General features: G+C 37.0%; 2 protein-coding genes across 5 annotated transcripts in view; one reads left to right on the forward strand and one right to left on the reverse strand.

Annotated features, from left to right (window-relative positions):
• Positions 1 to 21,301, reverse strand: part of LOC127510665 (gastrula zinc finger protein XlCGF8.2DB-like) — a 242,149-nt gene that overhangs the window by 50,942 nt on the left and 169,906 nt on the right. The window lies entirely within an intron of this gene.
• The window catches only part of LOC127510582 (NACHT, LRR and PYD domains-containing protein 3-like), a 30,647-nt gene continuing 11,164 nt past the window's right edge, over positions 1,819 to 21,301 (forward strand). Inside the window, exons 1-4 of the mRNA XM_051890246.1 lie at positions 1,819 to 1,907; positions 4,719 to 4,871; positions 5,181 to 7,034; positions 18,926 to 19,099. Coding sequence (XP_051746206.1) covers positions 4,738 to 4,871; positions 5,181 to 7,034; positions 18,926 to 19,099 — 2,162 coding nt within the window. The 5' untranslated portion in view covers positions 1,819 to 1,907; positions 4,719 to 4,737. The remainder of the gene's footprint in view (positions 1,908 to 4,718; positions 4,872 to 5,180; positions 7,035 to 18,925; positions 19,100 to 21,301) is intronic.

A 21,301-nucleotide genomic window follows, 5' to 3' on the forward strand; every position in this document is an offset into this window, starting at 1 on the left:
TGCCACAGACAAATATGAAACAATAAATAGGTAACGTGTTGCAAAATGTTTGGTCAATTGTGTAAAATTAATTGTTTGATTAATTTTCTCGGCTTTGTAAATTAGTCATATAAAAGCTACTGATGACCAGGATGAGGAGCAGCAGCAGAGAGAACGAGGGACAGAGAGGTTGAACTGATGGAGATAATCAGAGAAGACGACGTGAAGTTTCAGAAACAGACAAAGAGGAGAACAGGGAGAGGATGGACAGACTCTTTTCTCTATTTGAGTGATTAATTAAAAAAATAAAACAAAGCTTTTTTTGAATATATTAAAGGAAACTAAATAAAGTCGCCAATAGAGTTTCATTAGTAATGTGGTCATGGCATGTGACGCGGAGAATGCATCTGAGACACCGCTAGTGGAATACGTGTGTTTTTTTACTATTAATAATTATTGCACACCTTGCACTTTATTTGTGGCCCCTGAACAATACATTTGTGTGAGTTGTTGTTGTTTTTTTTCATGTGCGCATCTTTTTTTTTCTTCTGATTTTTTTGTTTTTTTGGGACCTACGCACCGCTAGGAGTTTGTTCATTCATCTGTTCTGGACTGGTGGCACTATGTTTTTCCTCTAAAAAATAAAAATAAAAAACACCTTATATTCAGGTGTGCATAATTATTAGGTAAGTTTTCTTTTACAAATAAAATGAGGTCCAAAAAACAGATTTAACTCAAGTCAAAGATTACTAAATGCCCATGAGAAGGATACAATACTAATGCAATATTAGAAATTGTAGTTAAGGCATGACCATTGGACAGTGAAATGCTCATTGGGTCAGCAGGTGGAGAAGAAAAGACACGTTAACTGCAAAAGAATTAAGAATTAAGGTGAAGAATTAAGCGTGAAACCATCAGGAACCTTTTAGTCTCCAGTGCCACCATTTTCTAGAACTGCAACCTTCCTGGAGTCTCCAGAAGGTGTCAGGATCTCAGAGACTTAGGTTAGGTAAAGAATCCTAAAAAATGACCCCCACTTAATAATAATCACAAGCTGAAGTGTTGTAAAATACATGAAGGCTTTGTAGCTGGAAGGACCAGCACCATTCTCTTGTACCACTGTTTGAAGAATTTATCTTCCAGAGTCTGGAAATTAAGTTTTGGGAGTTCATTTTTAGTCCATCTCCTACCCTGAAGTCTGTTTTGCAGACATGGACTGAAAATGGTGTGTATTGATGTCTTTCTGCGGTGGAAACAACATACCTTCTAATGTTAATTCATGTTTATTACTAGTAGGAAGAGATGATCAGTTCATGTGCTGCTTGAACTAAGACGCTACAGTGATCTGTCACGACACATTGTAAAGCCACAAAACGGTATTTATTTTTTAAATTTCTTAAAAAAAATTACAAAATTTGAGAGTTGAGACTTTGAAAGCTATTTTATACCAAAGTAACCTGCTCTGTCTTGTATGTTGGTGCATTGTCAGTGTCCTCTTTATGATGTATGATGTGTGGTTTGAGAGCACCATGGCTTGTCAGACAGTAATTAAGGGGGGGCGGGTCTTTGGAAAAGGTCAATTATGGTGAAACATAATGTTTAAATATAAAAAAAAATACCTTTGCTTTTGGTAATTAGGTCTCATGTAATATGACAGCTGTCAGCTTGACATAATCTGACTGTTAAGCATTTAAAAGAAAATTATATGATGACTGTTTTAAATATCTAATACTTAAAGTTATATAAAGGAAAACATGTAGTTGAGGAGATAAAATGAGCTAGGTTAATAATAATGAGATTCTGACCCACACTCATAACCAGCAGGTGGCGGTAATGCATCTAAAGTTGTATGACAATTGCCATTAAAATCCAGAAGAAGAAGGAAGAAGCTCAAAAGAAGATGAAGGAAGAAAAAAATAAGATTACAGGTACGTTTTATCCATATGATCATAAAACAATCAAGTTTTGGGATACTCTGAGTGTTATTGCTGATAAGTGTTACATCCATATCAGCCTGTATACTTATCTGCATAACTTAGTTGGTGTAATTCCTACTGATTTACTTTACTTGCAGTTGTTTTTGGTTTGTTTGTTTTTTTAATACATACACTTTTAAGTGTGTGACCTGTATATACAAAACTTATTTTATTAAACACTGTAAACTGGGATTGCTTCCCATGCATATTTTTCTTACCGGAAATACACATTCATCTCCATTAGTACTTCACTAGACCTTAAAGAGCATCCCTGTCTTTATACAGGGAGCATACTTTTATTTAGGGAATAAACTCAGCTAATTTTTGGTTCCCAAAACAAACATCTTGACATTCTCTGTCGGTTTGCCAGGAATGATTTATTTATAAATTGCCTGTCAATGACTTATGAATGAAACCTCTCAGTTAACACTACTCAACTAATCGGTTAGCTCTTTTCTTCTGAATTTTAACCCTTCACATATATCACACGTGTTCAGAATGTTCAGTGCTTGGTGCATGTGATTAACTGCTAAATTCCAATCTGCTTTGCACTTTGACTGAGCCAGAGACAGACTCACTCAGCTCTTGTGTTCACACAAACATGTTGCCTTGCAATGCCGACATGCCTTGTTGTTGTCAGCTAGTTAAACTCACAAACTTAACAAAATAACACCCATACACCAGAGACTGTTTCATGTATTTCATAACAGTTGTAACAACAGCCACACACTACAGACTCTTTTATGTGCAATATTTGCCCACACAATTTCTGCTCTTCCGTGTCAGTCTCCTACACCAGGGGTTTTCAAACCTGTCCTGGAGGACCCCCAGCCCTGCACATTTTGTATGTCTCCCTTATTTGACACACCCACTTCAGGTCTTGCTGTTTCTACTAATGAGCTGATGAGTTGAATCAGGTTTGTTAGATGAGGGAGACATACAAAATGTGTGGGGCTGGGGGTTCTCCAGGACAAGGTTTGGAAACCCCTGTCCTACACTGTTTACATAATAAACAGTGCAGCGCTTCCGAGTTCTACTTCAGAATGCCGACTCATTATTGGCCATCTCCTACGTCAGCATCAAATGCAGGGGTCGTGCTGATCATGTGAACAGCGTTGGCCAATAGGAGCTGGCGTTCTGACGTAGAACTCTTACACCTAACCTTACCTAACAGTCTACTACAGTCTACTAATGCTATAATGAGAGGTAGTTGACATGCAGTTAGTAAGTTATTTATGGTTAGTAGAATGTCTAAAGTGGACCATTGAAATAAAGTGTTAACCAGATTTTTTCTTTGCACTATCATTTAGTGAATCAGGCGCTAAACCAGCACAGAGAGCACCTGCATATATGCTCACAACTAATTCTTAGTCAGTTCCATTCTTTTTATTGATGTAATTTTATTATAATTATCAGTTACCAATGTGGTAACTAATGTGATCAAATAAGCGAATCATGCAAAATGTGTTTTGTTGGTGTGCCTCCAGGAACAGGGTTGGGAAACACTAAACACCATGATACTATTTGTTCAGTGAGTCAAGTGTACAACCTTACTGATATATTGCAAGTAGTATTCAACTAGTCATGCAATATTTTTTTTTTTTTTTTTGCTTAGAGCTCTATTTGTTTTGTTTAAGTTGATAAAACTCAAGAAATCTTAGTTACTTACAGCTGCTGCAAGTTCAGACACTGAGGAGGTCATGAGCCCATGCACACGTTATGAGTCATTTTAACATACAGTATAGTCATTTCAAAGCAGTTGGTACACGATACAACTGTACTGCCTGGTGAGCCGGCAGCAATTTCATGAGCTTCGTGCTAAACATGGAGTGTTGCCAAGGATATAATTGAAGAAGCCAAGGATATGCCAAGGATATAATTGAAGAACAGAGAATAGCATTGCCATTACATTCTGAGTGTAGTTTTTTATGTGTACACTATAGTGCTGCCTAGAGTAGGCAATGTCATAAGGTTGTATATGATCTAGGAATAGGGGAGAGCATATACGGTGGTCAAATTTAAACCGATTCCTTTATTTTTTCAAAATGTTTAAAGATGACCCAGAGCAAGTCGCTTGTAAGGTACTCTACTTTGCTTGTAATTGCTTTTCACATGATGTAAGCCGCAACCATATGAGCATCAGTGATTTTCATGCAGTTTGTCCTGAGTGGAGAAAAAAAAACAAAACCTCTTATGACAACCAAAATCATAACCACCATAAAAACAGTAATATATTATATTTTATATATATATATATATATATATATATATATATATATAACCAGCAATGCGTGAAATCCGGCATTGTATAGAATGCCTAGGGAATATATAGAATGCATGAAGTTTGTAGGCAAAGTATGAAATGGTTTATATTTCACACATTTCCTAGGCATTCTATTCAATGCCAAAGGGCCAGCCGGCTTGTCGTTCTGTATAATACCTAGGTAATGTATAGAATGCCTAGGAAAAGTATGCAACATAATCACAAAAACCAGACATTTCATACTTTGCCAACAAACTTCACGAATTCCATATATTCCCTAGGCATAAACATAAACATACATAAACACACACAAAGAATTGCTGTTTATGGAGAAGAAATAAACGGCACTTCTAAAATGATGTCATGGGAACTCATACACACACACACACACAAAGAATTGCTAATTTTAATTCATGACAACTTAAGTTCAGTAATGACTATAACTTCAAATAATTAATTCAATCTTCTTTTTTTTTCTTTCTTTTTTTTTTGCATGGCAGTAATCTTTATGGAGAAGAAATGAACGGCGCTTCTAAAATGAGTTTCCATGACACCAGAGAGGAGGGTGATGTTGTTCACTCCCAGAGATCAGGATCTCCAGAGCCCAGCTGTGTGTCTATGAAGAGTGATGGAGCAGTAGCCTCTGATCCTGTGTGAGTACAAACATGTAGTTGGTGATTGAACTGCTGCAGTGAAATGAGGGTAAGACATTCAGTAACAAAGAATGAACCCATAGAGATGAACTGAATTACAATATTTTACATTTAGTGTCATTTTAAGAATAAAGATCGTTCCAGCTGACCTAAAATAGTTTCTGCTTAAAAATATTTTGGACCTATATTAAAGTTGTCTATTGTGTCTCAACTGGTTTTGATAATGACACACATGGCTTTTCCAGAAGATCTTTCTGCTCATGCTCTTATTCATTCTTTGTGTTGTTCTTGTTTCTGCTGTGTGAATAGAGATGATCGGACTAGAGACCTGCAGCCTGATTCTCACCAACCAGTAGATGATGAACTACAGAGAGTCAAAGACCAACACAAAACCAGCATGAAAAATAAGTATGAGAGCTTATTTAAGAGCCTCAATCTACAAGAGAATCAAACCTTCCTGAAAAGGATCTATACACAGCCTTACATCATAGAGGATGAGAGTGAAGGAGTGAATGAAGAACATGAGGTTTTACACATGGAGAGAACAGCCAGAACACAACACTCACAAGACAATGCAATCTACTGCAATGACATCTTCAAAGCTTCACTTGAACCAGGATGTGAGGAGAAAGACAAAATCAAGGCTGTTCTTACTAAAGGCATTGCTGGAATTGGAAAAACCGTCTCTGTTGCGAAGTTCGTTCTGGACTGGGCTGAGGGAAAAGCCAATCAGGATGTAGATTTCATGTTTGTTCTTCCATTTCGAGAGCTGAACTTGATTGGAGATCATCAGTACAGTCTTGACAGACTTCTGTTGGACTTTCATCCTGAACTTAAAGATCTGGACTCAAAGATTTATGAGGAGTGTAAAGTTGTGTTCATCTTTGATGGTCTGGATGAAAGCAGAATTACACTAATGTTTTCAGACAGTGAGATTTTTTCCGATGTGATTGAGACTTCATCAGTGGGTGTGTTGATATCAAACCTCATGAAAGGAGAGCTGCTTCCCTCTGCTCTCATCTGGATCACATCCAGACCAGCAGCAGCCAATCAGATCCCTTCCAAATACATCAACCGTGTGACAGAAATTCAGGGATTCGATGAGCCTCAGAAGGAGGAATATTTCAGGAAGAGAATCAGTGATGAGCATCAAGCCAACAAAATCATCTCACACATCAGAAGAGCAAGAAGCCTCCACATCATGTGCAACATACCTGTCTTCTGCTGGATCTCGTCTACTGTGTTTCAAAACATCCTGAAACAAGATGACAGTACAGTAATCCCTCAAACTCTGACTGAAATGTACATCCAGTTCCTGCGGATTCAGATCAACATGAAGAATCAGAAGTATGAAGAGAGAGATCCAGAAAAACTCCTGCAGTCCAACAGAAAAATGATTGTAAAACTTGGTGAACTGGCTTTCAAACAGCTGATGAAGGGCAATGTGATGTTCTATGAGGAGGACCTGAGAGAGAGTGGCATAGATGTCACTGACACCTCAGTGTATTCTGGGATTTGCACTGAGATGTTTAAGGAGGAATCTGTGATTCATCAGAAGAAAGTCTACAGCTTCATACATCTAAGCTTTCAGGAGTTTCTAGCCGCTTTCTATGTGTTTTACTCCCATCTAATGAAAAACATGGAACCATTGCATTGCTTTCTGGATGATAAACATAAGAGGTACAGATCTAAGAAAATATCGCTGTATGAACTACTGATATTAGCAGTTAATAAATCCCTTTGGAGTAAAACTGGACACCTGGATCTGTTCCTGCGGTTCCTTCTGGGTGTCTCATTGGAGTCCAATCAGAGAATCTTACAGGATCTACTGGCAAACACAGAGTACAGCTCCAAGACCATCAAGGGATTCACACGGCACATTGAAAATAGAATCAAGGACTATTTCTGTGTTTCAGCAGACAAATCCATTAATCTGTTCCTCTGTTTGCTGGAAATGAATGATCAGACTCTGTCCAGAGAGATTCAGGAGTTTGTGAAATCAGATAAAGAGGTGTATCTCTCTCCTTCATTTTGCTCAGCAGTAGCTCACATGATTCAGATGTCAGAGGAGGTGCTGGATGAGTTTGATCACATGAAATATAACACACCAGACGATGGTAGATGGAGAATGATACCAGCTGTGATAAACTGCAGAAAAGCTCTGTGAGTATTCATTGATGTCATCACATAAGAAACAGATCTGTCTGTAGTTGAGACTTAAACTTAAGCACATTGAACAGTAGACAGCAGAAACACAGCTTTGTGGAAAACATGTTTTCAACCACCTCACATTCAGAACAAAGTATTCAAACAAAGTATTATTTAGTAGTCAGAAGACATTTTCTTCAAAGAAATACAATGTCTCAACAGGCAAAATATGATATAGAGCTGCAAAAAAGCCAAAGACATCCTGTTATTCACAAAGAAGTTTTGAGGCAAATTGGGAGAATATTGAATAAACAACATGTAAACAACATGTGATGAGAAATGATATTTGAACACATCAAAATCCTCAGTGTTAAATGAACACTGTTTAGTGTTTATATAATCCACTCTACAGAGTGTTAAAATAACACTGAAGCAGTTGAAGTTAATAAGATAATTAAGCGACTATGTCATGATTGAGCATTAGTGATGAACACCTGCAGTTAACAAGGAGAATGTCTGAAGGATAGAGAAAAAACTACAGAAAAAAGGAAGATAAAAGCAGAAACACAACTACAACTGACTTACAGCCACACAGACTTAGACGAAATCAACTACAAATAAAAGAACACTTTAAATCTCTCAAGATCTCACCAGAGGATGATTAAACAACTCCCCCCAAAAAGCATTACCATCTTCACTTATTACATACCAATTTAACTTTAATTCTTTGATATGTCTACAAATGTTTTTATTGAGAATTAGCAGAGGCTTAGCTCTAACTAATATTGATGTTTTATTGAAAATGTTTCATTTGAAGTCACCATTATAGTGATCAGTGTTTGTGCATATGGTTGGTGCTGGTAGAGCAGAAGTCTGTTGTCAGCTCTTCTACCTCTGTATCTCCAAATTCTGTCAAAACTGATAAAAACAAATAGATAATTCCCATAAATAAATATAGCTGGGTTGCAGAACAACAATGCTTCATAGCATTCAGTACTATAAAACTATTTTAATGATGTTAAGACTTAATGCCCAGCTTTGGAAATTTGATGATTGCTACTACAAGAAATATTCCACAACAGGCATCAGTAAACCTGCTTGTTGTGCTCTGTATCAACTGGTCAGTCAATTGAGTGTTGTAACCTGGACTTCAGTCGACTTTGTGTGACAGGGAATCCCTTCAAAACAATTGGTTGCCTGCATTGTTTTGGGCTTGAATCCAGGTGTATATAAAAGGGTGGTGGCATATTTATAATTACAGAATGTGTACCTGCTACATACAGTAGGTGCTTGATGATGCCCGGTAGGGCTGCATGATATATCGTTTTAGCTTCAAAATCACGATGTGTGCATCCACGAAAGTCACATTGGAGGATGTGCGATGTCTTGTGGGGATCGTTAATCCGTACAGATCCGACACCATGGTTCAAAACGATTCTCCGATTTAATTGCAAAGTTTGATCATCATACAATGAAAGTTTATCATTTGAACGTGTCCTGTCAGTTTAAACATGCAAGCGATTTTAAACCATTTGAGGGCACAAAGATGTGAAACACACACAGAGCCGCGCAGATGTATATGCCTAATATTCCTGCTGTTCTCTGTCATAAATGTTAATAATAAAACAACAAAAGACACAGACAAAAAAACACTTTTGTAGTTTTAACACAGGTTAATTATATTTAATTTATACAGTGAAGACTATGCAGTGTTATTTTACATTTGATTATTCAATTTCTGTTTTTGAATAATGTTAAGACTTACCTGACAAATATAAAACACAATTTATTTAATTTGTATCTTTGTTCTATTATATTTATCTATGCTTATAATTTGTTCATTATTTTCACTCACCTACAAAATCACCCCAATGATTCTAGAATGATTAAATCTTTCCAACTAGAGCTATTCAAGTCATTTGGTGAATTTTTTTCATATCGCAATATATATCACAGAAAAACAAAATATCGCAACGTCAGTTTTTTCCAATATCGTGCAGCCCTAATGCCCGGATAGCTCCTGTGAAAATGGCTCTTACTGGATGTGCTACCCTGTAAGCGAGTCCACCGATGGCAAGTTGGAAGAACCCAAGTGCAGTTTTATTGACATGAAAAGAACTTAAACAAAACCTAATGTTAAAGACCTAAACTTGAACATCGCTTGGCTTAACTTGGCAATAAGCATAAAATCAAACCAATGAGAACATGTCATGAAACAAAGAGGCACATGACAGGATCACATGAGGGCAAAGAAGTCACATGACAAGGAACCAGGAAAATGAGTGAAAATGCAAAAAAAAACCCAAAAACATATGAAACTTAAACTTGTATGGGTAATATACCCATATATAAGTGAAGTTAAGTGAAGTAAAAGACAGTGGGCCTTCCTTCTGACACAATGTACACCCCACCACCACCATCAATTCCAATACCACAGCAAACTTAACCTAATAAAAGGTTCCTAAGCAACTTTTGAAATAAATCATCAGTAATAAAATAATGAAAAGAAAAAAGCAAATTACAAGCAATAGGAAAAATAAACACAGTAGAACAAAGACACAAATTAAATGGAAATAAAGTAACTAATGTGCTTTAATGTTTTCGGGTAGATCTAGCCTAGTATTTAAGAAATACTATAGAAATTGAAGTCATCAAATACATTAAATATATATATATATATATCCAATATTATATATTTGATATTCAATATTTTTTCATATCGAAGTTGAGCGTGACACTCAAGCGAGCCTGAAGCTCAACTTCCATAGGAATAAACTGAATGCGCTCGCTCTGCGCCAGTGGACATGCACTGTCAGAAATACCTGTATTCTGCTTGTTTTCATTTCCTCTCACACACAAACCACTCGAACCTTACATAAAATGTTTCATACGGTTTGGAAAGGCTAGAGTGAATTACATTCACGGACAGCTTGCAGTTTGCGGTCTCGCCTGCCAGTAGGCCTGTTTTCCTTACAAATGGTCTATGAAGGCATCGTTGTCGTTTGGAATGCTGTGCGCTTATATATTAAAAATATGAAACTCACTGACAGAAGGCTGCTTTCTATTTTAAAATGCCCATGTGTGCTTTGTGAAGAGCGCTCGCGCATGCAGCTGTGTGCGACTCAGTTTAATTGATTAAATATACTTGCATCTTAAAATGCTTTTATGACATGAAATTAATGCAAACAGTCAGTTATGTCTTAAAAATTAAAATCAAGTTTTTAATGTTGTTTATATGTCTGTGGTGTTTTAATATGCTTTAAAACAAACCATGTGCAAATTCATATGTCAACACCATTGTATTTTCTCCTTAAAACTGCAGTCTCAATTCCACGGTTTGAAATCGCTGATGTCTGTGATGTCACAAACTACCTTGTAACCAATCACTTCAACATGCTGGTGGGCTTTAGCATATCATTAACAGTGAACTAGTAGGGGAGTCTTGAGAGAAGCCAGGTTATCCCGGTATATTTTTTCTACTGATATGACAAATCATGTAGATTTAGCAATATGGCGGGTGTATGATGTATATTACGATGTTATGATGAACTATATGCCTTTCTCTACTGGCGTTCTGAGTTGTCCGAAGCGTTTGTAAGGATACTGATTGTTAGAAGGCAGCTGTCTGACTCTGACAAGGTGAACAGGAACATAGTTAGGGCCAGAGCACCGATGGTGTGAGGACCCTATTGTAATTGCTCGGTCAATTATTCTTCTCTGAAATGAATCACATTTTTGAGGGCCTAAACATGCTAGAAAACTCATGAAACTTTTCACACGCATCAGAAGTGGTGAAAATTTACATCTGATATGGGTTTCAGAATTAGGTGTGGCAAAATGGCTCGATAGTGCCACCTACAAAATTTCAATTAAGCGCCCTTCGCTCTAAGTTTTACATACAAGTATGAAATTCGGTAGACACATGTAACAGCCCAATACCTACAAAAAAGTCCCTGGGTGCAAAATCCGAAAACCCAACAGGAAGTGAGATATTTTGAATTTTTGCCATTTCCAGATGTTGTATTTTAACGAACTCCTCCTAGAGCTTTAATCAGCTCAACGTCATATTTGGTTAGTCTAATCTAAAGGCCTTTGCGATGTTAAGTTTTCGCTGAAGGGTGTGTCCGTGGCGGCCTGACAAAGTGAAACAGGAAATTGTTGTAACTTGGGCATACAATGTCTGATCTGCCCTAAACTTCACATGTTTTATTAGAGTCCTGGCCTGAAGACATCTACATGGCAATATTCAGTAACAGTTATAGCACTACATGCGGGCAACAGGAAATATCGTGTTTTACACTGTGATTAACTCCTCATAGAGATTTAACCAGATCAACATCATATGTTGTCAGTCTAATCTTAAGACATTAGCGATGATAAATTGTGAAGATCTTGAGTTTTCACTGAAGGGCGTGTCCGTGGCGGCCTGACAAAGTTTGATGTTTCACCATGAAACAGGAAGCTGTTGTAACTCAGGCAAACAATGTCCGATCTGCCCCAAACTTCACATGTTTGATAAGAGTCCTGGCCTGAAGACATCTACATACAAATACTCTGTTAGTCATAGCCACCTACTGGCAACAGGAAATGGCATGCTTTACACTGTAATTAACTCCCTGAAACACATTTAAATATGCCACGAAGTACCAAACATGCTAGAAACACGTTAAATCATGCAACACTTGGCTAAGTGCTAATGTGTGTGATTTACGCCACAAAACAGAAAGTTGTCGCAACTCAGGCATACAATATCCGATCTGCTCCAAACTTCATGTTTGATAATATTCCTGGCCTAAAGACATCTACATGGCAATATTCAGTTACAATCAAAGCGCCACCTGTTGGCAGGAGGAAGTGTGGCACATTGAAATGACTTAATTGCCATAATTCTCCTGTATTTACTCACTTACATGCATGTTGCCCACTGTTCAATGTTTTCCTAAGGCCACCGGGTGGCGGTGAGCCTGGGTGTGAGGGCCCTTTCATCGCTGCTTGCAGGTTTAATTTGTGTTTGTAGCTGTTTGATAACATAGTCAAGCAAAATACTCTTAAATATTGAAAGCACTCTTTGTTTATTGGTTGTAATGTTTCGTTGTTCCTCTATATTATTTACTAGGCTACTTGCTTTTATGTAAAATAAGTCTCTGATGTCGCCAGAGTGAGTATGTAAAGTTTTAGCTCAAAATACCCCACAGATAATTTTTAAAGCATGTTAAAATTGCCACTTTTTGGGGTTGAGCAAAAACGTGTGTGCCCTTTAAATGCAAATGAGCTGCTGCACTCGGCCTAAGAGGGCGGAGCTTCAAGAGCTGATTCTCCGGTGTCAGGAGTCAGTCAGGACGCACTATAATGTCAGAAATTGCGAATATGTGCTGCATGGAGATAGAACAGGTATAGTTTAGTTTAACTACGGTTATAACTTATATTGTCTTCTTCCACTATATTAGTACAAGCCTGTTGTACCGGACCCCGTCCGAATGATGGCCATAACTTTACAGATGAGTTTCATGATGTTTATTGTACTTCACACAAAAGATGAAGCGTCCATTTTCACTCTAGAAAATCTCTGTAAGAGCTTAATAATTTCAGGTGGTGCTTAATAAACTGGTAAACTTTATATCCATAAATCAACTCCATTGAACTGTATAAAAAGTGCTCTCTAACTTTTATTACTGCCATATCCAGTATCAATCTGGAGGCTGTAAGCTGGATCACGAACAGTTTGTACTGATACATTCTTGAGTAGTAACTTTTTTCAGCACAACCTCTGTTTTGTATTGTCCCTTTGTATTGACATTCATTCACAAAGCAGTCCGGTGTGAAATGATTCGCGCAGACATAAACGAATTTCGGTAGAATTGAGGGAGCATTTTCTTCAAAAACAAAATTAATCCACCTCGTCTTCAGTGGCTCGGATTTAGAGAGTAAATGGAGAGAGCTATGTGGATTAATCCATCCAGTTACAGAGTCCCTAAAATGCTAGGGAGACATTCTCGTAAGTGCAGCAATGGCGGACTGTGTACAACTCGCTGTGAACTCGCTCAGGGCGGTTCTATGTTAAAACGGCAGTGTCTATCAACATTCGTGGCCAGGGCCTGTGGCTAATGTGATGTCACACTGCCAGGAAGCTGTAAACGGCTTGATCTGAGACACTGCTTATGATTTATGGGGATTAAAAAAAAGGAGTGGGTGGATTTTTATCACTATAGGGTGGTTGTGTACACACACTGCCAACACACATTTATATCCAAACACCATGCAAAAGTGGATTTTGCATAATAGGTCCCCTTTAAAGGAGTAATTTGATATGAAATGCCACCTAGATGGGCTACATTATCTAGTGGTTCCCAAACCTGTTCTGGAGGAACCCCAGCCCTGCACATTTTGTATGTTTCGCTCATATATCACACCTGATTCAACTCATGTGCTCATTAGTAGAGACAGCAAGACCTGAAATGGGTGTGTCAGAAATAGGGAGACGTACAAATTGTGCAGGGCTGGGGGTCCTCCAGGACATGTTAGAGAACCACTGATCTAGACATTATGTTGTTAAGATTGACTTTTAAATTTGTGTTTGATAGATTCAGAACTAAAAATGTATTTAGTTACCACTTGTAGTACACTTGAACCCATCTTTCTTACACTTTTAAATATACTCATCAGACGTAGAAAATACACTTATGAATTATTTAAAATATAAGAATAATATATGATAAATAATGTATTGCCCACATATTTTTATACATTAAATAATCTCAAATGTATTGTAACTATGTTAATATTCCCTTTATATGATGCACTTAACTACATGTTAATGGTGTCTTTCAATAATACTGTCATGTGAAATAAGGAGGATTCAATAGCGAATGCAGTAAATATCAGTTTATTAAGAAAAATCAGTGGTTCGGAGCATGTATCAAACTTCCAAAGTCACGCCCCTCCGTGGTGAACCATTGAAATTTCAAAACACTTATGATGAGGACGTTACAGTAACATTGCTTAATTTGCTTTTTAGACATTTGGATGGAAATGGGACACATGCCAGACTGCCAATCTGGTGGGTTGGATACTTAATTTTTTAACCAATAGGATACAGAGAGTGAGGGTAAATATTATTTTGTCTGACCGGAAAATTCTTCTACAGGGTCTTCTCAATGGTGTGTACTGTCACCTTTATTACTTATTCTTTACACAAATATGTGTCAGAGCAGTTATGACAATAGAACCATCATAAAATATATGCAGTATGCAGATGATTCAATTATTGTTAGTCTGCTTCAGGAGAATGAGACCAGCCATGGCCCAGTTACTGATGATTTTGTACACTGGTGTGAGGAATCTTACCTCCAGCTTAACACTTGTGTGACCTTATGGACATTTTTGTCTTTTTCAGTGTATATATATATATAATTTTGCCTGTGTTAATGCAAACTACAATTTTGGCACAGGTGTGTATTTTTATTGGAATTTTACTATTTCACCCCCATTTCCTTTAAAGGATTAGTTCACTTTCCAATTAAAATTTCATGATAATTTACTCACCCCCATGTCATCCAAGATATTTATGTATTTCTTTCTTCAGTTGAAAAGAAATGAAGGTTTTTAAGGAAAACATTCCATTTAAATGTATGCGCTTTATATAAACAAATGATCACCTTCAAGTGGTTCTGCCAAAACCGCACTTCCGTATTCTTCAGAAAGCTTACGCTGAATGTCCTACACCTTCCCTATTCAACTTACGTAACGAACGCGGTGCCAGTTCCGTTTTTTCCGGATGTGTTTTGCTGTTTAAACACCTTTATAACGATCGCGTTAGTTGAGCCATATGCGCGATGGGCACCGCCATGTTAGTTTGCGCTGCACAGAGAATCGGATCTGTTGGATTTACAACACGTGAATTCATCCACTTCTCCCAAAATACATGAAAGTAAGTAAGTCAGTGAACTGGGGAAGAATAGAGTAAACTTTAAAGTTACTTTCACAATGTGTATCTGATATGAATAAAACTTGTCGTCTAATTATAATGGAAACACTGCATATATGTGATATATGAAAGTGCTGTGCGCGTCCGTCTGTGGTTTAGCGGCAGCCAAAGTGTGCAAGCACATTTGAATTTGGCAGTTGATCACGAGGCGCTGAACGTTCTGATCACACCGGTGTGATCGTATGCATCAAAGGGTTAAGATATCAACATTAAATTTTGAACACAACTTGTTTAGATTTATGGTTTTGATTTTCTAGCATTTTGTCATAAAATGTATATTTTATATAAAATAATGGTTCATAAATAATTTTCATAAATTTAAACCTCTATAACAGTGATCGGCAAAAGGCGGCCCGCGGGCCAAAACTGGCCCGCCAGCAATAATATCTGGCCCGTGCCCACAGCCAGATTATTTTGATAGCGGCTGGTTCTGAAATAGATCTTCGTCTCGTGGTGCCATCTAATGTTATCACCATGTCTACACCAGCCGCAACAGCTAAAAGCTGTCTACACTGAACACGACAAACCGACCGTTGCAAAGCACTTGGACTACGTCAGAAACAGAACGGGGAATCCATTCACTGTTGGGAATATGTTGTCGCGTGACTCGTGTCACACCGCACCACATCCAGTGTAGACAATATTACTGATTATAATGGGTTCTATTATCATTTGACGCGTCACATCGTGCCGCTCGCATCCGGTGTAGACACAGTGTTATATTCTTTGAAAACAGCGACAACTTCGTTGCAGATGAGACACACCGGCTTTGCATTCACAAAACTAGGTAGGATGAATGCATAGCTGTCTTTCCATTCTTCTTTGTATGCCCTATTTTCACTGTCAACTTTACTCTTTAGACTCTTCTTTGATAGTGCAATTTTCTCTCACCAGCTAGTTTAACCCTCTGGGGTCTGAGGATTTTTGGGCCCTGGAGAAGTTTTGACATGCCCTGACATTTGTGCTTTTTTCAGTTGTTCATAAACATATTAATGACAAAAATGTCATTACACTGTATTCAGCACAAACTAGGCTACCATAATATGTGAGGAACATGTATTTACATGTTTGTTTTTTTGAAGGAATAACGTTTATGCGTGGTTATTGAAAAAACAAAAAACTGAAGTCACTGAAATAAGACCAAAAAAATACATTAAATCTGTGTTCACAAGACTTCTGGGTATTGGAGGTTGTAGACTAGAGTTTTTGCTTCAAAATGATGTAAAAATTATCCTGCCTACTCGTTCATATAAAACAATATAGATATTTAAATTTTGTAAGACACTTTTTGTCAAGAAACACAGTATGCGTGGAGGTGTGAATCATCATGAATAATGCTGTGATTCACACCTGAGAAGACAAAGGATTCGAATAATGACCTCTAATGACCTGCATAACAATGAGCTCTTTCAGTCAGGTAGGCTATGTGAAAAAACCCTCTGTGAACATGTCTCAAGCTCATCATGGATCAAACATACAGAAAAAACAGCAATACTGTGAAATATTATTACAATTTAAAATAATGGTTTTCTATTATATACTTTAAAATAAAATGTATTTCTGTGATGCAAAGCGTCTGAACATTCATGTTACCACTATGGCATTTCATATAGCCTTTTAGCTTAAAAACATGCACATTTGGAGAAATATTGATGGATTCTCATGTTTATGTCAATTTTCTATACAGAGGAGTAATATTTATTCAATATTTATTGTCATCACTATGAGCACTGGATACTGTGTTTTCAATTCATACTTGCAGCCGGAAGGCGCTCTGTACACCTTTAGTCCACAAATTACTCTAAAGAAGAACAGGCATACCATGTGACTTTCCAGGAACTAACAGAGGCTTCCAGAGATCACTAATCATGCTTATAACATACAGATAAACACTTTTCAAGACAATAAATACACGATTGAGACGATGTATACATGTATTGCCTCAGAATTTGCGTCTGAATAGCGCTCGCTCCGTGGGTGTGGCCGCATTAGCGGATAATGAGCTGAATCACAGGCGTCTGACATGGCTCTCTTTTCATACAGATTACATAAACAGAGAATTTTTGTTTTCGATTTGACTTACACGATTTAAAACCTGACATTTCAACGTTTCTTTAGACATAAGTCTCATTTTTTTGTGATTAGTATTCACTAAGTGACAGTTCATTTTCTGAGAACGGTCAGATTGGACATTCAGAGGGAGACGACAGATCACGCATCATGTTAGTTTTCTTTATTTTGCAAAAAGCACAACATTTTGTTTTTACTCTGAGTGTACACAAATAAAAGAAGATATTTCACAGATTAAAATGGTGTATAACTCTTAATTGTATGTGCAACATTGACAGAGTATTTTGAGTCTCTTTCACACTGGTAAGAAAAAAACCGAGGTGGTATCGCCGGCAATACCTCTGACTCGAGGGAGTTAAATGTTAACATCACTCTGCACACAACGTAATAGCATACCTCCAGCAGGCAAACAATTAAAAAAAATGTAGTACAGTTTAGTACATGAGGATGCCAAGGAATAATTCTGAGTGTAAAAGTAGGCTACGTCAAATAATTATTACAATAAGTTAGGCTCCATTGTGTAACAAGCAAATTAAAATGAGACACATTTATTATTCACAGTATGGAAAGAGGAAATAAAACATTGTTCGTTAAGAGCATAACTCAAACATGCCATTAATGGGCTTATTCAAGACCTCTTTTATTTTTTTAGTTATTTTTATCCATTCCGCATCTCCCAAATATGTGTGTTTTAGCAAGGCGGTCTGTGTTGCACCCGGACACTGCCACACAAATGTGGCTTTTTGTTAATGGCTGTCCTACTACAGGATTTAACACAGAATAACAGCTCAATACCAGTTACAAAAGACACTGCAACAGTCTTTCACAGGCAATTCTAGTTGCATTTTTAATCAATTAATTTAAATTATCCTTTGACTATGTTCTGGCCCGCCATCTAGTGGCGAATTTTTTTTGGCCCGATGCCAAACATAATTGCCAACCCCTGCTGTATAATTTTTTTTTTTTTTTGGTTTCACTTTTTAAACTTTTTTTTTTTTTTTACTTCAATAATCTGCCAAGGGTCTTATTTAAATTGACACCAAACTTAAGTCTGTGCTCTCAAGCTTCAGATTTATATGACAGTTTTTTGACACTGACTATTTTGTCCACTATGGACCTATGTTAGGAGGAACACTCACATGAATGAAACTACTTTAATTAAAGGCCAGACTATTGAGCATGTACAATCCTATAAATACCTTGGGACTATTATTGATGGAAAATTGAACTTTGAATCTAATTGTGCAGCCATGTGTAAAAAGATCACCAGTGCTTATATTAAGGAAACAATCATATTTTCATATTGACTGAATGATAATGACTATGTTTTAACATGCTTTTATTGAATCAGTTTTGTCCTTTTCCTTGGTGGTCAATTGGTTGGTGAGTCACAGTTGTATCCAGCATCCCTGTATATTAGACAGTTGCAGATTATGACTACTTCTATTTTTAATGATGACTCACACCCTTTGCACAATGAACTTCAGCTTCTTCCCTCTGAATGGAGGTTTTTAGTCTTAAGGTGCACAATATAGCAGTTTAAAATCAGCTTTTGTTCCTGCTGTTTTAACTGTGTTGAATAAGCTGTAGGGGTATTATATGTGTGTGTGTGTGTATATATATATATATGTATATATATAAATGTATATATTTACCATTCAAGAGGTAGCATAAAATATAGTTATATAGAGTCTTGAGCACATGTTATTATTATTTTGTTGTGTGTGTTTTTAATGTGTTAATGTGCTTGTAGAGAATGGAACCCATTATCATATCATTTTACTGCAAAACAAATTTACCTGCAGGTATGAAGTAAACTAACCTAACCTAATTATTTCATCCTGTGTTATAGACTTGCTGGATGTCATCTCTCTGATCAGCATTGTGCAATTTTGTCTTCAGTTCTACAATCATCTAACTCCCATCTTAGAGAGCTCAACCTGAGTTTCAATTATCTACAGGATTCAGGAGTGAAGCTGCTCTCTGTTGGACTGAAGAGTTCACTCTGTCAACTGAACATACTGAGGTTTGACTTTCACAATTAAACCCTTTTACACATTAAACCAAGTAAATTGCCGTATTGGGGTGGCACAGTGGCTCAGTGGGAAGCACCACAGGTCTGTGTGTACGTAAGTGTGTCAGCCCTCCATCCAGGGAGTTACAGCCTGAGATGCTGTGATAGGCTCCAGCATTCCAGCAACCCTACGTTTAGAAAACAAATGGAAGGATGAAATTTGCTAGATCTACTTTTCTGGTAAATGTACCACATTTGTTGTTCACATAAGCAGTGGTTTTAAAGGGATTGTGAATTAATAAATCAAATTTTCCTTGATCTTGTAACATGTAAGATGTCATTGTACTATAAAAACATTTTGTAAGTTTCGGAAATCAAAACTTCCTCATTATGGGGCATTCACACTAGACGCGACTTGCGCGAATAAATCGCGCTGTTTGCGCGTAGTTGGACGCTTGAACATTTTGAGTTTACTCGCTTCATCCGCGTGGGGAATTCGCGTCATGAGAGGGGCTTCTGCCAGGCGGCTCGTCTCATTTCTGCACACTTCCTCTGAATAAACACATCAACTCGTCAGCAGAAAGTAGTTGTAAAATATGGCGAATAAGCTCAATTTGCCGGCTTTAGCTAGCTTGTAGTTTCAATATGTGTGTATGTATATATATATATATATAAATAGCTCAAATTGAGCGTTTTTTACAACTTACTAGATTGTCCGACCTCTTCACTCACTTTCTTCCAAGCAAGATCCTTTTTATTCCTGTTTCTATAAAAGTATGAAGATGTATCGTACAGCGACGATGATTTTGTGTGTCGAATCCGCAGTTCGGAGCACCAAAGTCACGTGATTTCAGCAGTTTGGCGGTTTGACACGCGATCCGACACGCTGATTCATTACACTCCGAAGCATCATGAAACAGTGTTTTGAAATCGGCCATCACTAAATAAGTCGTTATTTTGTTTTTTTTGGCGCACCAAAAATATTCTTGTCGCTTTATAATATTAATATTGAACCATTGTACTCACATGAACTGATTTAAATATGTTTTTAATACCTTTATGGATCTTGAGAGAGGAAATGTCATTGCTCCCTATGTAGGCCTCACTGAGCCATCGGATTTAAACAAAAATATCTCAATTTGCGTTGAGAAGATGAACAAAGGTCTTACGGGTGTGGAACGGCATGAGCAATAAATAATAAATGTAATAAATGACAGAATTTTCATTTTTGGGTGAACTAACCCTTTAATTTGGAGAGTAACTGTGACATTATTACAATATAAAAATATAAAAAACTCAGATGATTTTACTCGTGATAGCAGAAAAATTTTTCAGATTAATTAGTTAATTTTTTAATCGATTGACAGCTGTGATTTTTACCCAGAATAGGGTGGTGTGAGCATTATTGAGCACTAAAAACACATCATGTCGGTTTCATTCATAATGGAAGCCGGAGGGCGCCCTCACACAGAAAGTCCAATATGCCTCACAGAAGTAATATAACTTGTGATGTTCCAGAAAATCCCTAATATGGACAAAGGCATCCAGCTATTGCTGTAGCTGAATAAAAAAAAAAAGATAGAAACGCTTTGATTAAATCTGAAGACAATAAAACACACGACTGTGACATTATATGGTTTATCTGTGTTCTTCAAGCCATTTTGGGTATTTTCATAAGAATAAAGCGTGTATATATATATATATATATATATATATATATATATATATAATATGCATCAATGCAATGCTAATCAACATAGCATTAATTAAAGTGTACAATACTACAAAATAATATACTGCCTTATTCTGTGATAAGCCACTTCAGATCCCAAATGGAAGGGAGTTTGGAGTAAAAACACATTTTGCTTTTCAAATGCACATCGTAAGTGACTCAAACTCACAGCGCTTGCAGAGATGGAGCAGCATTTACTGGACCGATCGATCTGCTCTGATCACACTGCTGTGTCTCACTATGAAACATTATTGTTTAGCACATCATAAACATCTACGTTTGAGCAGATATTCATGAACACAATACACCATGTGCAGAATTATTAGGCAAGTAGATTTTCATATATATTTTTTTCCAAGCACATTTTACCAATTCCAAAACACATCAATCTTAAATACAAAATATAATTTATGTGTTATATAATTGTTCATGAAGGCTGGAAATGAAAAACGCCTTAGATTCAGGTGTGCATAATTATTAGG

The sequence above is a fragment of the Ctenopharyngodon idella genome, chromosome 4, assembly GCF_019924925.1.
Source record: "Ctenopharyngodon idella isolate HZGC_01 chromosome 4, HZGC01, whole genome shotgun sequence".
Lineage (NCBI taxonomy): Eukaryota > Metazoa > Chordata > Actinopteri > Cypriniformes > Xenocyprididae > Ctenopharyngodon > Ctenopharyngodon idella.